This window comes from Carcharhinus amblyrhynchos, chromosome 3, assembly GCF_965287045.1.
Source record: "Carcharhinus amblyrhynchos chromosome 3, sCarAmb.v2.hapA, whole genome shotgun sequence".
NCBI classification, from domain to species: domain Eukaryota; kingdom Metazoa; phylum Chordata; class Chondrichthyes; order Carcharhiniformes; family Carcharhinidae; genus Carcharhinus; species Carcharhinus amblyrhynchos.
Window position 1 is genome coordinate 83901971 of NC_137326.1, and position 15022 is coordinate 83916992.

A 15022-nucleotide genomic window follows, 5' to 3' on the forward strand; every position below is an offset into this window, starting at 1 on the left:
TTGTGTTTCAAGTTCATACTGATGCAAAGGAGCTTTTTCTAAATGTAAAGAAAATGCAACTTAGAAGGTGAACACCTTCACAGAATATTTAAATCGTGACTCAACACAACAGTTTGTTACAATTAATATAACTGCCTCACTTATGATCAGTTTCAGTTCCGCTAGGCCAACCTCATTGCAGCCTTGGTCCAAACATGCACAGTAGAGCTCACTTCCAGGAGTGAAGTGGGGGTGATTGCCCTGGGTGTCAAGGCAGCATTTTGACTGAATGTGGCATCCAGAAGCCTGAGTGAGCTTGACTTAAATGGAAGGAAGCTCTCTACTGGTTGAAGTCATACCAAGCACAAAGGAAGATGGTTTTGTTGTTAAAGACCAATTAATCTCGGTTCCAGGGCTGAGTTCCTCAGGGTAGCATGCTTGGCACAACCATCTTCAGTTGCTTCATCAATGATCCTTCCTCTATCATAAGATCAAAAGTGAGGATGTTTGCTGATGACTGCACAGTATACCATTCACAACTCTTCAGATACTGAAGCAGTCATGCCCATGTGCAGCAAGATATGGGCAACATTCAAGTTTGGGTGGATAAGTGGCAAGTGATATATGCATATGCACCACACAAGTTCGTCAATGACCATCTCCAAAAATAGAGAATGTAATCACTTCCTCATGACATTCAATGACATGACTATCATTGAATCCCCCACTATCAACATCCTGGCATTATGGACTAGTCACATAAATAGTGTGTGATCTGAGTAGATCATAGACTGAGAGTTCTAAGGTAAGTATTGCCCTGACTCCCTAAAGCCTGCCTACCATTTTCAAGGCACTAGTCAGGAGTGTGATGGAATACTCCCCACTTGCTGGATGAGTGGGGCTCCAACAACACACAAGAGGCTTGACAGCATCTGGGAAAAAGCAGTCCACTTGATCGGCATTTCAAACAGCAACCTAAACATTTATTTCCTTCACCACTGGCACATAGAGGCTGTAGTATGTTTGTGAAATGCATTGCAATAAATCATCAATGCTCCTTTGATTACATCTTCCAAACCTGCAACCTCTATCATCTAGAATGACACAGCTAGAAGATACATGGTCACACCACTACCTGGAAGTCTGCCCCCAAGCCACGCAACATCCTAAACTGGAACTATATCGCTGTTCCTACAATGTCGCTGGATCAAAATCCTGGAACTCAATTTCTCACAGCATGGTAAGTGAACCCACGTCATATGGGTATGGACAAAGAGAGTAAGAACAAGCCCTCCACTGGGAGAAACTGCAGTAGTTGGTAGCTAATTGGATGGCCAGTTAATTAAACTGGTTAAGACTGGCTCCCGAAGCAGGAGAGGCAGAGTGTATGAAAACAAAGCCTAAAATGTAACCAGCATGGAATAGAAACTGCACAAAGTGAAGCTTGGGAGTTGATATAAGGGTGGGTGTTTAGCTAACTGGGTGAGGGACGAAACGTCAGCTCTTTTCTCTCCTTACAGATGCTGCCAGAACTGCTAAGATTTTCCAGCATTTTCTCTTTTGGGTGAAGGAGATATTGACTTATCTTGCTTTCCTCACTCTTCCACAGATCAGTAGTAGCAGGAGCAGAGTGGGGTAGGGAAACTGGGAGATAAGCCACAGCAGTTCTGCAACATTGTGTGATATCACAGGTATATTTGTATATAAGAATTCCTCTCATATCTTTTAAGATTGAAGGCTAGGTAGGAAAAGCTACAGAGTGAAAACTAAAGATCAATAGTAACATAAAAAGAATTGAAAATATAATTAAATAACACAGGAATGCAGGGTCAGGTGATGTGTTGTAGCTGCAGCATGAGGGAACTGGTGTACCCCATTGTGGTTCATACTGACTGTATCTGTAGCTAGTGTTGGATGCTTGAGCAACATTGGCACAGAGTTAATGAGCTGGGGTCTGAATTCGACATTGTGACACACAGCAGGACACAGTATAAACAAGGAAATACTGGGGGCTTGTAAGAAAGATACAACAATAATCACGGATGATTTTAATATGCATATAGACTGGATTAGTCAAGTTGGCAAGTGTAGCCTCAAGGGAGAATTCATAGAGTGCATTAAAGATTGTTGCTTCGAAAACATGTTATCAAAACAACCAGGGAGCAGGCTATTTTGGATTTATATTGTGTATGAGATGGAATTAATTAATGATCTTGTAGTAAATGATCCCCTGAGAAAGTGTGATCATTGCATGCTTGAATGTCAAATTCAATTTCAGGGCAATAAACTGGAGTTTCACACAAGTGTTCTGGTGTTAAACTAAGATAACAACATAGGCATGAGGATTGGTTTGGCCCCAGTGGACTGGGCAGAAAGATTAAAAGTTAGGACAATTGATAAGCAGAGTCAGATATTTAAGGAGATATTCAATTCCTCCCAACTAAATTATATTCCAGAGAAGAAGACTGTAAGAGGGGGAAAATTGCTAAATTAAGAGGTTAAATGTAACATAAAAGGAAAAACTAAGGCATACCATATTGCAAAGATCAGTAGCAGCCTGGAGTATTGAGAAAGCTTTAAAGATCAACAAAGGGTTATGAAAATGTAATAAAACGAGCAAAGGTAAATTATGAAAAAAATCTCGTGCACAATATAAAAACGGGTTGCAAAAGATTTTAAGTATATAAAAAAGGGAGCGACTAGCTAGAGTCAATATTAGTCCCTTAGAAGATGAGATTGGGAAGTTAATGGGGGACACAACAATGGCAGAGACTCTAAATCAATATTTCCTTACATTTTTATGGTGGAAAACACTAGAACTATCCCAATAGTAAAAAGTAGTGCAGAGATTGTTGTAAAGGAGAAAATTAAAACAATCACCATCAGTAGGGAAAAAGTAGTGAGCATACTATTGGTTTTAAAAGCAGACAGGCACCAGGCCTACATGATAGGCTGTTAAAAGAAGTGGCAGCAGAGATAGTAGGGCATTGGTTATAACATCCCAAAATTTCCTGGATCCTGTTCAAGAAGGAGAAAGGCAGAAAGTAGGAAACCATCAACCAATTAGTTTAACATCTGTAGTTAGGAAATTGTTGGAATCCAATATTAAGAAAGCAGTAATGGGATATTTAGAATGTCAAAATCAATCCATCAGAGTTAGCATGGTTTTATTAAGGGTAAAACATATTTGATTAACTTTCTAGAGTTCTTTGAAGATGCGACAAGCAAAGTGGATAATGGGGGTCCCATAGACTTAGTGTATCTGGACTTCCAGAAGGCATTTGATCGGATCCTAAGGTTAATACAAAAGGTAATCTCCCAAGTGATTAGAGGTCGAGTTCGAATGGAGGATTAACCAATCAACAGAAAGCAAAGAGTGGAGATAACTGAGTCTTGGTTGGCGGGAGGTAACTTGTGGTATTCTGTCGGGTTTGACCCTCAGGCCCCAACTACTTACAATCTATATTGACTTGGATGCAGGGACAGAATGTTGTACAGGCGAATTTGTAGATGGCGCTAAAATAGGTGGGGAAGTAAGTTGCAATGAGGAAATAAGAAAATTTATAAATTGACATGGATAGGTTAGCTGACAGGGTCAAAATTTGGTAGATGGAATTTAACGTAGATGTTTGTAAGGTTATCCATTTTGGTTAGAGAAAAGCGAACCTATTATCAAAATGGAGAGAAACTTCAAAATGCAGAGGAATCTGGGTGTTTTTATGCATGAATCGTAGAAAGTTAGTGTGCATGTGCAGCAGGTAATGACGAAGGCAAATAGAATTTTGGCATTCATTGCTAACAGAATAAAGTATAAAAGCAAGGAAGTGCAGTTGCAATTGTGTAGGGCATTGGTGAAACTGTATCAGGAGCACTGTGCAATTTTGGTGCCCTTACTTGAAGAAGGGTGTAAATGGCAGTTCCATGAAGGCTCACTAAATTGATTGAAGAATAAAGGAACTGCCCTGTGAAGAGAGATTGAATAATTTAGACCTATACTCACTAGAGTTTAGAAGAATGAGAGGAGACCTAATTGGGGTATAGAAGATACTTAAGGGGATTGACAAAGTAGACATAGAACAGATAGTTCCCCTTTTTGGACATTCTAGAAAGAGAAGCTATAGTTTTAGGCTAACAGTGGCAAATTTAAAACATAAACGAGGAGGAATTACTTCACTCAAAAGGATATGAATCTATGAAGTTATCTAATCCAGAGTGCACTGGAACACTAGACAAATCTGACGAGATAGATGGGTTTTTGATTAGTAGAGGGATGAAGGGTAATGGGGAATGGACAGGAAGGTGGAGATTAGGCTGAGGTAAGATCAGCCATGATCATATTGAAAGACAGAGCAGATGCAGTGGGTTGAATTGCCTATTCCTGCTCCTAGTTCTTATATTCACCGCCACCTTCTCAAGGGGATTTAGGGATGGCAGCAAATACTGGGCTTGCCAGCAATCACATGAAAGAATTAAAAAAAAGTCAATGTAATTCTTTTACCTGGATAATATATGGTCATAGCAAACAAAACATTACACATTAGTAGCAAAAACACAAGATTGTAAAGCAAATCTTTACACTGGACTGGATACTAGCATTCTAAGTAGTTGATTTATTTATTGATGTAGTTTGCACTCACCTCCTGTAATAAGTCTTCAACTGACTGACTGAATCGTTCTACCAGCTCATCAATCATCTGACTGCGTGCAATGTTAACACGGTTCTGGATTGTGTATTCTTCACTGCACAAGATGTTATAAGTTTTGCTGCATGATTCTAAGACATCTGACTCTATGTGCTTTTCAACAACAAACTTGGTTTGTTTTAACAAAGCATCTAGGTGCTGGAAGAGGGAAAAACACATAAGCATACATGTTTTCCATTAACAGATTATGTTTTAAAGTAGGAACATACTTTTCTTTGCTCATCATGTCAAGTCACTCGTTCTCATGCAAGACCTACAGTTATCAAATTTTTTTCTGTTTTGGCATTAACTTTTTGAGAAGTAGTTTATTTTCTTCCCTTTTCTTGGGATACTCTAAATACGTAACCTCACTGTCCGTGAAGGGAAATTGCTGGCCTCTACTTACCATCTCCCTCTGCAGGCAAGAAACTGTATCCTGCCACCCTGGACAGCAAGTTGAGCGATCCAAAGTGCAACGCTGCTACAGCAGCTTAAAATAATTTAATCTTGCACTGACAAAGCAACCTTCTTTAGCTGGATAAATTTTAGACCAGACTTATGCTGACCATTCTAAATAGCGTTCAATAATAGGGACAGTAATTTCACTTGCTGGAGAGACACTGATTCATTTTGTTCTCTTCCAAGACATTACCCCCAAAACAAGATATCCAATTTCATTACACATACTACTTCTTCATGACAGAAGTGAAATTACTGTGCTGAGCTTCATTTCTAATAAAAAGCACACACTCTTTTCAAGCTGCAAACAAAAATTGGCTGCATTTTAAAGAACATCAAAGGAAACCATTTACCTTTTCCATTCTTCCTGTACTGTAGAGTTCCAAGTCAAAAAATTGAGGAATTTGCAATAAGTTTGCCACTTTCTCAGAATCAGCTGAGTACTAGAACACAGAATAAATATATGAATTCAATCCCATTTCCACTCCCACAATTATAAAGCATATTAATGATATCTGTACATTCATAAGGACACTGCACAATAATATTACACAAATTACTTACTTTTCCTAACATCATAGGAAGTGCCACTATAAATTGTTCTGTCAATTTAGTCCGGTCATCTATCTGTGTTTTTCTCTCCTTTGCAGTCAAGACCTGTAATAAGATTCAATTGGAACATTACAAATTTATTTCATAAGCATTTTATGTTCACAGATGAAACTGTGACTTAGTTAAATGTCTAAGATGAATCACAAGTTGTACGTCAAAAACTTCTACATGTCAAAAATATCAAGAAATCTGTTGAACCTAATCTACTCCAAAAGAAAATCTAAAGACTTTATACCAAACTTTGATAACAGTTGTGGCACAGTGGTTGCCTCACAACACCAGGGATCTGGGTTCAATTCCGGCCTCGGGTCATTGTGTGGAGTTTGCACATTCACACGTGTGGGTTTTCTCTGGGTGCTCTGGTTTCCTCCCACAGACCAAAGATGCGCAGGTTACATTGATTGGCCATGCTAGTGTCAGGAGATTAGCAGAGTAAATATGTGAGGGAACCGGAATAGGACCAGGGTGGGTTTGTGGTTGGTACAGATTCAATGGACCAAATGGCCTGCTTCTGCACTGTGGAGTTCTATGATTCTATGAACAGGAGATCTGATACAAAAAGCAAGGAAATCGCACATTTTGCTGCAGAGATTCTGTGTGTATCTAATAATATATTCTCAGATGCATCTTCACACAAAAATCTAAGCATAAAGGATGTAGATTGAAGAATTAATGAATAAGAGGACATGCATTTTTACAATGTCTTTTACAACAACAGGGCACTCTAAAGCACTGTTACAGCTGATGAAATGTTTTTGAAGTGTAGTCACTGTTGTAATGCTAACAGTGCTATGGGATCTTAAAAATTCCTAAGCGGGCAGATTGGTTGAACATCTCATCAGAAAAACTGCAACTCCTAACACTGCAGCATTCCCTCCGAGCTGCACTAGAGCATCAGCCTGGATTTTTGTGCTCAGGTCTTGAACCCATAGACATAGAGCAATGGTACTATCAACTGAGCCCATGACTGATATGTAGAGTTAGACACTTGGATAACTTTGGCCTGATTTTTGATTGATAGAATTCCTTCCTCTCATTTGTGACTAATCTAAAAAAAAACTTATAACAATTACTTAGACCCACAGGGTTCAGCTTTTCATAAATTACATGAGGTACAAAAATATCAAACAGACATTTCACATTTTAAAAAATAAGGAAAAAGAAATGTTTAAGTACCAACTTGGTTCCACTACCAGCCACACTGTTCCTCCCTGTGGGTGTAAAAAGTAATAATACATACCCTTTTGCCAGTTCCTCTTCCAACTGGAGGGTGTGCCTCTGCAGCTTGCCGAATTGTACAGACCATAAGCTCTATAAGTGCAGTTTCCTGCCTGTCAGTCATCCCTAGTAAAGATAAAAGAGCTTCAAAATTACAGGATGATCTTGATGCTGAATTGGCAGTAGCTAAAATACATAGTTTGCAAAACAATTAAAAATTACTCTTTTATTTTGGCAATATGCATGCCCCAAATTTTGCAATGGTAATGATGGTGAGACTTGTCACTTGCTGGTATTACACCAAGACTGACAGCATGTTCTGGAGTTCACACATGCACAGTTAAAAATGGAACTCCAGAGGTTTCCGTCAATCAACGATGTAAGCATAGTTATTGCACCAAAGGACACCATAGAGCTTGCAGATAGAGCACTGTGAAGTGATTCATTTTGGAAGGATGGATGGAGAGAAGCAATATAAAATCAAATTTACAATTTGCGTGAGCAAAAGGACCTGGGCATATATGTGTGCAAATCTTTGAAGATGGTAGGGCAGATTTGGAGAGTGGTTAATAAAGCATAAAGGATCCTGGATTTTATAAATATCGCAGAATACAGAAGCAACAATATTATGATAAACCTGTATAAAACACTGATTTAGCCTCAACTATTGTGTCCAGTTCTTGGCAACCCACTTTACGAAGGGTGTGAAAACATTAGATAACAGAAAATATTAATAAGGATAGTTCCAGGGATGAAGAAATTCCAGAGATGAAGACAAGATTCAAAGGTGATTTGATGAAGGTGTTCAAAATTGTAAAGACAGAATAGGTAGGTTTACATTGTTGGAAGGATCAGATAACACAGGACATGGATTTAAGGTGATCAGCAAAAGAAACAAATAGCAACAAAAAGAAGTAATCTTTTACCGAATGATCAGTTAGGATCTGCAATGCACTTCTTAAGAGGCTGATTCAAAAGTGAATTAGGTTATCCAAAGAGAAATATCTGCAACACTGTGGGAACAGATGGGGTAGATAGGACTAGGTGAATTGCTCTTGCATAGAGCTTGCACATACAGTGCAAGCTCACAGTGTTGCAGATATTTCTCTTTGGATAATCTAATTCACTTTTGAATCAGCCTCTTAAGAAGTGCATTGCAGATCCTAACTGATCATTCGGTAAAAGATTACTTCTTTTTGTTGCTATTTGTTTCTTTTGTTGATCACCTTAAATCCATGTCCTGTGTTATCTGATCCTTCCAACAATGTAAACCTACCTCCCTACCTATTCTGTCTTTACAATTTTGAACACCTTCATCAAATCACCTTTGAATCTTGTCTTCATCTCTGGAATTTCTTCATCCCTGGAACTATCCTTATTAATATTTTCTGTTATCTAATGTTTTCACACCCTTCGTAAAGTGGGTTGCCAAGAACTGGACACAATAGTTGAGGCTAAATCAGTGTTTTATACAGGTTTATCATAATATTGTTGCTTCTGTATTCTGCGATATTTATGCTTTATTAACCACTCTCCAAATCTGCCCTACCATCTTCAAAGATTTGCACACATATATGCCCAGGTCCTTTTGCTCACGCAAACTGTAAATTTGATTTTATATTGCTTCTCTCCATCCTTCCTTCCAAAATGAATCACTTCACAGTGCTCTATCTGCCACCAGCTCACTTCATTGTAAAGTTTAATACAATCCTCCTTGCAGTTTGCAATATTTCAAAGTTTTGTGTCATCAACAAATATCAAAATTGTGCCATGCGCATCACCATTTAGGTCAATATATTTAGGTTCATACATTAAGAAAATCAGGGGTTTGAATACTGACCCCAGGGGAATTCCACTACAAACTGTTCTCCAGTCCTAAAAACCATTCACTGCTATTCTGTTTCATGTCAGTCAGCCAACTTCTTATCCGTACTGCTGTTCCTTTTATTCCACATGGTCTAATTTTGCTCCTGAGCTGATAATTGGCACTTCATCAAATGCCTTTTGGAAATCCAAATATCAGCCCCATCTCTGTTATGTCATCAAAAAAACTTGTTAGTTAACCATGATTTATTCTTAATAAATCCATCCTGGCAAGTTTTAATTCATCTACATTTGCCCAACTGACTGTTAATTTTATTCTGAATTGTTGTTTCTAAACATTTAACCACCACCAAGTTTAATTCTATGTTTTTTCCATTGTCTGTGCCATTGAACTTCCTCCTGACTGCAATAAATCGCAAATTACACAACCGATGAGAATTTCCCATTTCTGTCATAGTACTGATGTTAAAATCTCCCTTAAAAGTTACCCAATGTTAATGAATTGTAACTGGGTTTCAATAACATATTATGTTCATAATCACTGCTGAAGAGCTTCTCTGGCTCTGGAAAACAAATTTTACATTTGTTTAATGTTATATCTGGCCTGATAAATATTCCAAGTTTTAAACAAACATTAAAACATGAATTGTAGTTTATGATATTTAAACATTCATATGTACATTCCAATCATTTATTTTGTTCCCTGTGAAATGTAATAAAAGGCAAAGGATAAACAGTGCACTTTATCTCTGGGTTTACGTCTGTGAGACTACTTCAGTGAGTTGGGCTGCTTGTCCTACCTGATAACATCACTTGCTGAATGCTTGGAAATCCCTCAACTTGGTGCCAGATTTAAACTAACATTAGGAAAGCTAAAATCTATGTTATAGAGGTCGTCAGATTGTTGTGGGCAGCTTTTCTCAAGGTCATCAGTGAACCATATATTATTGACCACTTAATCCAGGGCCACGTGCTCTCCTTCCAATATATTACATGGTGAGGGCCGTTTCTTCCAAGTGATTTAACCCTTACATTCCTTTTCCTGTGACTTTCATGGTTGTATGACACAGGCAATTATGGTGATATGTGCAAGCCCCTAGAAAATGTTTCCAATTTAATCTCAACAGGTAAATCATCGTTTAGACTGATGCACTTTCCATAAGCACATCATTCTTACAGTGAATCAGGAGTTTCATGCTTCCCGATCTCAATGGGTACCAAAGCAAGTATTGCTGACAAGATGTTAGTGAATAAGACTTCAAATTGTTCCACCTATGGTAAACTTTCAGAAATGACTCAATGTTTTATTGTTCACATGAAAGCGAAAACTTGTAAAGTGTGTTCTCAAATTAGAAGTGAAAATCAACTCATATTTAGAGAAGGTATAAAATCCATTGCATCATTAAACTCTATTATACATCAGATAATTATTTTCCAAAGTTGAACATTTAGTACTTTAAGCATTCTCAAAGTTACCTTCCTCTCCTTGTATAGGTTCTTCCAGTAGCAGTTCGACCATACACTCCCAATCTTTGAGAAGTTCTTGGGAACTTTCCCACAGACTATCCACCAGATAGGCTGCATGCTCATGCAACTGAAATGTTACAATTGGAAAAACAAAGAGCATTATCCATTGAACTAAACTGCTGGATCAAAATACACGAGTGCCAAATTCCACTTTTAAAATAATAGGTATTACAGTTGAGTTAAGCAGCAAAATTGGGAACAGACCACAATTCCATTCTTTCTTTTCCTCAAACAGGTGCAAGGTATTAAAATATCACAGTGAATGTGAAACATTGACTTCAATGAACACAAACATGTAACCAGTATTTAACCATTTTTCTTAAATGCATACAAATTGTACAAAACGAAAATTTTATTTATTTTGGGGAGAACAGGTAAATGAAGTGGAGAAGCACCAAGTGTACGTCCCTACCACTGGTCTAAGATCAAATTTCTCTATAACGTTTTATTCCTTTGTGGAACGGATATCAGATATAGGGGAGGCGATGGCCTAGCAGTATTATTGCTGGAATATTAGTCCAAAAACTCAGCTAATGTTCTGGAGACCCGGATCTGAATCTTGCCATAGCAGATGGTGGAATTTAAATTCAATGAAAAATATCTGGAATTATGAATCTACTAATGACTATGAAACAATTACAATTGTCAATTGTTGGAAAAACACATCTGGTTCACTAGTGTCCTTTGGGGAAGGAAATCTGCTGTCCTTACTGGTCTGGCCTACACCAGATTCTGGGGCGACAGTCATGTGGTGGACTCTCAACTGTCCCTCTGAAATGGCTTAGCCAAACAGTAAGTTGTCAAGAAGGCAGATCATCACCACCTTCTCAAGATCAACGAGGGACAGGCAATAAATGCTGGCCAGCCAGTGACGCCCATGTACAATGAATAAATAAAAATAAATGACTGGATGTGTTTTGAAGCAAACATATAAAAGTAATTAGAAGAAATACCTTTCTTCTGCATTTATACTGGATATAACAAGATGTAACAAAAATATAACACTGCAGTATGATAAGCAATTTGTAGACCTGACATTATGACAGATCGGTACACTCAATTACTAATACTGCTGATCAGGGTCACATCTGCATTTATCTCACGTTACTATTGCTCGCTGTTCATTTCGGCAACAATTATTGCTTTTGTTAGTGATAAGCAAATTCCCTACCCTCCAGCCACAAAGGGATACATGGCATCAAGTTACACTACTAATGAGACAAGTCAAGTATTAACATGGCTTTGCAATGTCATGATTTTTTGATACTTTCTCATGACTCTCCTTTATAGATCACTTTTCTGTTGAATATTTCATTCTATTATTTCAGATCTTACCTCACTTTCAAGAAAGAAAAGTACCAGCATTTTAATAAGATTTCCATTTGGACTATGCCTTCCTCTACTCTTAGCGTAGGCTTCTTCTGCTTGTGGGTCATGTCTGCTGAACAACCTAAAAATTTTAAATTGGGATGTTGTAAAACTTTTCCACGTGTCGCTGTATTGTGTCCATGTAAATGAACAATTAAAAGGGCTTATGGCACAATGTTTGTTTCTAACAATTTATTTTCTCATTTCAATAACAAGTCTCTTTTATATGGGAGTTGGTGGGGGGGAGACTGGCAGAAAGCACAATGAACCTCTGAAGTTTTTCACAGTTTACCCTGTAATGTTTGGCAAACACGTATGAAAAAGAGGCACAATTGGTATGGAAAAGGTCAGGCTGTGTTCGAAGAGAATGATGTATTGTAGAAAGTGTTGCATCCGTCACCATTGTTGGTCTGAAGCACTGCATTGCAGAACATGTTGACATAGTAACATGTAAACAAGTTATATCATAATCAGCTAAAGTCACAGCTAGCCAGCAATAAAATTACTGATAAATTTAGATGATATTTGAGATTGATAGAGAGGTTAGAAACAGTACCCCTGCTTCAGGGTTTGTACAATTGGCTAGTCTTATGACAGTGCACTAGACCAATAAAGCACAATAAACTATCACCTCAAGATTAATATTCTTTTTAAAGAATGACATGCACTTCTAAAAAAACTGTAAAGCAAACTTACTATTTTCTGTTCAAATATTTTCACTCAATATTGCCACCCTGTGGACATCGCCTAATGCTTCTTTTATTCAGTGTTGCCATCTGCTGTACTGATTTGACATTGCAAATAATTGAGTTCTCAAAGTAGATGAGTTGCAAAGGGAACAAACGAACTTGGATTCCTAGAGAATTTTTCATTATCTCATGGTGTTCAAAGGACTTAACAGCTAATCAAGTATTTCTGAAGCTTAGTCACTGTTTTCTAGTAACAAAATTCCACCAATAAGATAACGGCAATACTTTTTTTTGTAATGTTTGTTCAGGGCTTGGCAAAGTCAGTGGGAGAACTCCGTAGCTCTTCGTCAAACACAGTACCATAAGCTCTTATACATCCACCTGAGAGGAGGAGACCTGGTCTCATTTCAACTCTTTATCCAAAACACAGCATTATTTCAGTGTGTGCTAAAATGTCAACCTAAATTCTGCATTCAAATCTCTGGAGTAGAATTTGAATTCTCAACTTTCTGATTCATAGGATGAGATCTAATTCCAGTCCAAAGTCAACAGGCCTTTTACTGTCTGTTAAGTTTTCTGTCTTGCTTGCTACGATTCCCACGGAGGGCGGGAGCAGAAAATTCCACCCACAGAATGCAAACACTGAGACAAGGCTTTTTGAAATGGACTCCAACCTGAATCCTGGACCTTTAAAAGTGAAACACAGCTGTATGCTTAAATTTTCCCTTGCCAATAAATTTGAATGAGATATTTGATTTGTTTTGTGGTTCCATATGAACAGCAATTGATTCACTTAGGTTCACTGATAATGTACTGACATTTGAACAGAATACCATACCTTACTGAAAAGTTATAAAGGGCAGATATTGAGTTATTTACTTTTTGTTTAGGAATTCCCCAGCTGCCACAGCGACAGGACGATGTGCAGAATATACCAGGTGATACACATTCTCACAATCTTCATTGGACAATGCCTCCTCACTTCCCCTAAAACAATTATAAAGCCAATAAGAACAAACTTATGTATTGCAAAACTGGAACACCACTATCCGATTAATCTGTTGGACCAAATGTGGGTCAAAACAAAATGAATTAGCATAGTCATATTCTTTATTCCTCAAATAAGCAGGATAAATGTAATTAATGTTAAAATGTAATTAAATCCAGAGACACAAAAAGTGGTGTAAAGTTACAACATGGTGCTGGATATCAACTTCTTGAAATTATGATTATGTAGGTTCTTAGCAAAAATAAAAACAGTATTCCTTTTAACAGCACAACTACATTAGAGCTAGCTATCCAATTCTCACAATCAAAAGGTTAAAAACGGGTGTAAATGCAAAAAGAAAATAAAAACTTTACTCACTGCAATATCAAAGTGACCAATCGGATAGCTTCCACAGCAACATCATACTCTTTGTCTAATGTCATTGATACAATACGATCCTGTAGAGAGAAATCAAGGAACAAGTTCAATGATTTACATAACAAAGCAATAACATTATGTTAGCTAGTGTAACAGAAGTTGAGTTAAAATCTATTAAAAGGAATGTCAGCCCAATTTCTCAATAATGACAGGAGCTTTTTCCATAAAATCAACTCTAGCAAACACTTCTGATTCTTTTCCCAGCAATTCCTAAACTGCAGCTGCAGATAACACCAATTTATTTTGGTATTATGTTCAATGTTCAACTCTTGCCTTCTATTAGTTTTTGGTTTTTCAGTCAGAAAAGCATATATTTGGGCCACAAACTGCTTCATGGCAACAATCAAAACCATGGTCTGATTGACTATGAGTGATAGACACCATTCCAGACTTGATGAAAGTTATGTAATAATAACTCAGACCAGTCATGGCTGCAATTCAATTGTAACCCTCTGGCTTAGCAGTGAAAGATTACACACTTAATACTGAACGAAAACAGAAAATGCTGGAAAGTCTCAGCAGGTCTGACAGTACCTGTGAGGAGAGAACAGAGCCAATATTTCGAGTCGAGATGACCCTTCGTCAGAGCTGAAATGATTTTATTTTAATCAAGTTAAGCTAACACAGAAATGCAACTGCAATTATAAATCAATACTGGTGTTTATAAAAATTTATACAACACATCATAAATCTGAAATGATCAGAAATCTAATCTGAATTTATGCCCCACAGGAAAAAAAAGCATAGCACAAATAAAGAATTATGTAAATTCCCATATCATTCATTGGCAAACAGATTTTGCACAACATCAGCAATGTTTCAAGTCAATGCAAAGATAATTCAAAACAAATGGACATAAAAGATTAGCAGCTTACAAATGTTGGCTTTTTAAATGACATTATGCTGTAAGTTTCTAAAAATACTAAACTCTGTAATTGAATCCTAAACTTCGTAACTCTCAGATCACAATCAGTAAGGACACGGCAACAACACCTCCTCCATGGTCATCCTCAACACCACCAATGCCCCACAAGGCTGTGTTCTCAGCTCCAATTATACTCCTTATATACTTATGATTGTGCGGCCAAATTCCCCTCTAATTCGATTTTCAAGTTTGCTGACAACACCACTGTAGTGGGTTGGATCTCAAACAATGACGAAAGAGAGTACAGGAATGAGATAGAGAATCTGGCGCGGCAACAATAATCTCTCCATCAATGACAATAAAACAAAGGAGA

At 37.6% G+C, this 15022-nt stretch overlaps 1 protein-coding gene across 3 annotated transcripts in view; it reads right to left on the reverse strand.

Annotated features, from left to right (window-relative positions):
* stag1a (STAG1 cohesin complex component a) overlaps nucleotides 1-15022 on the reverse strand; it is a 227645-nt gene that overhangs the window by 21576 nt on the left and 191047 nt on the right. For all 3 annotated transcript variants that reach the window (XM_080185452.1, XM_080185454.1, XM_080185455.1), the window contains exons 12-19: nucleotides 13725-13804; nucleotides 13238-13345; nucleotides 11637-11751; nucleotides 10251-10368; nucleotides 6973-7076; nucleotides 5685-5777; nucleotides 5474-5563; nucleotides 4617-4820 (exon numbers count right to left, since the gene is read on the reverse strand). In XM_080185452.1, the coding sequence (XP_080041578.1) occupies nucleotides 4617-4820; nucleotides 5474-5563; nucleotides 5685-5777; nucleotides 6973-7076; nucleotides 10251-10368; nucleotides 11637-11751; nucleotides 13238-13345; nucleotides 13725-13804 (912 nt within the window). The remainder of the gene's footprint in view (nucleotides 1-4616; nucleotides 4821-5473; nucleotides 5564-5684; nucleotides 5778-6972; nucleotides 7077-10250; nucleotides 10369-11636; nucleotides 11752-13237; nucleotides 13346-13724; nucleotides 13805-15022) is intronic.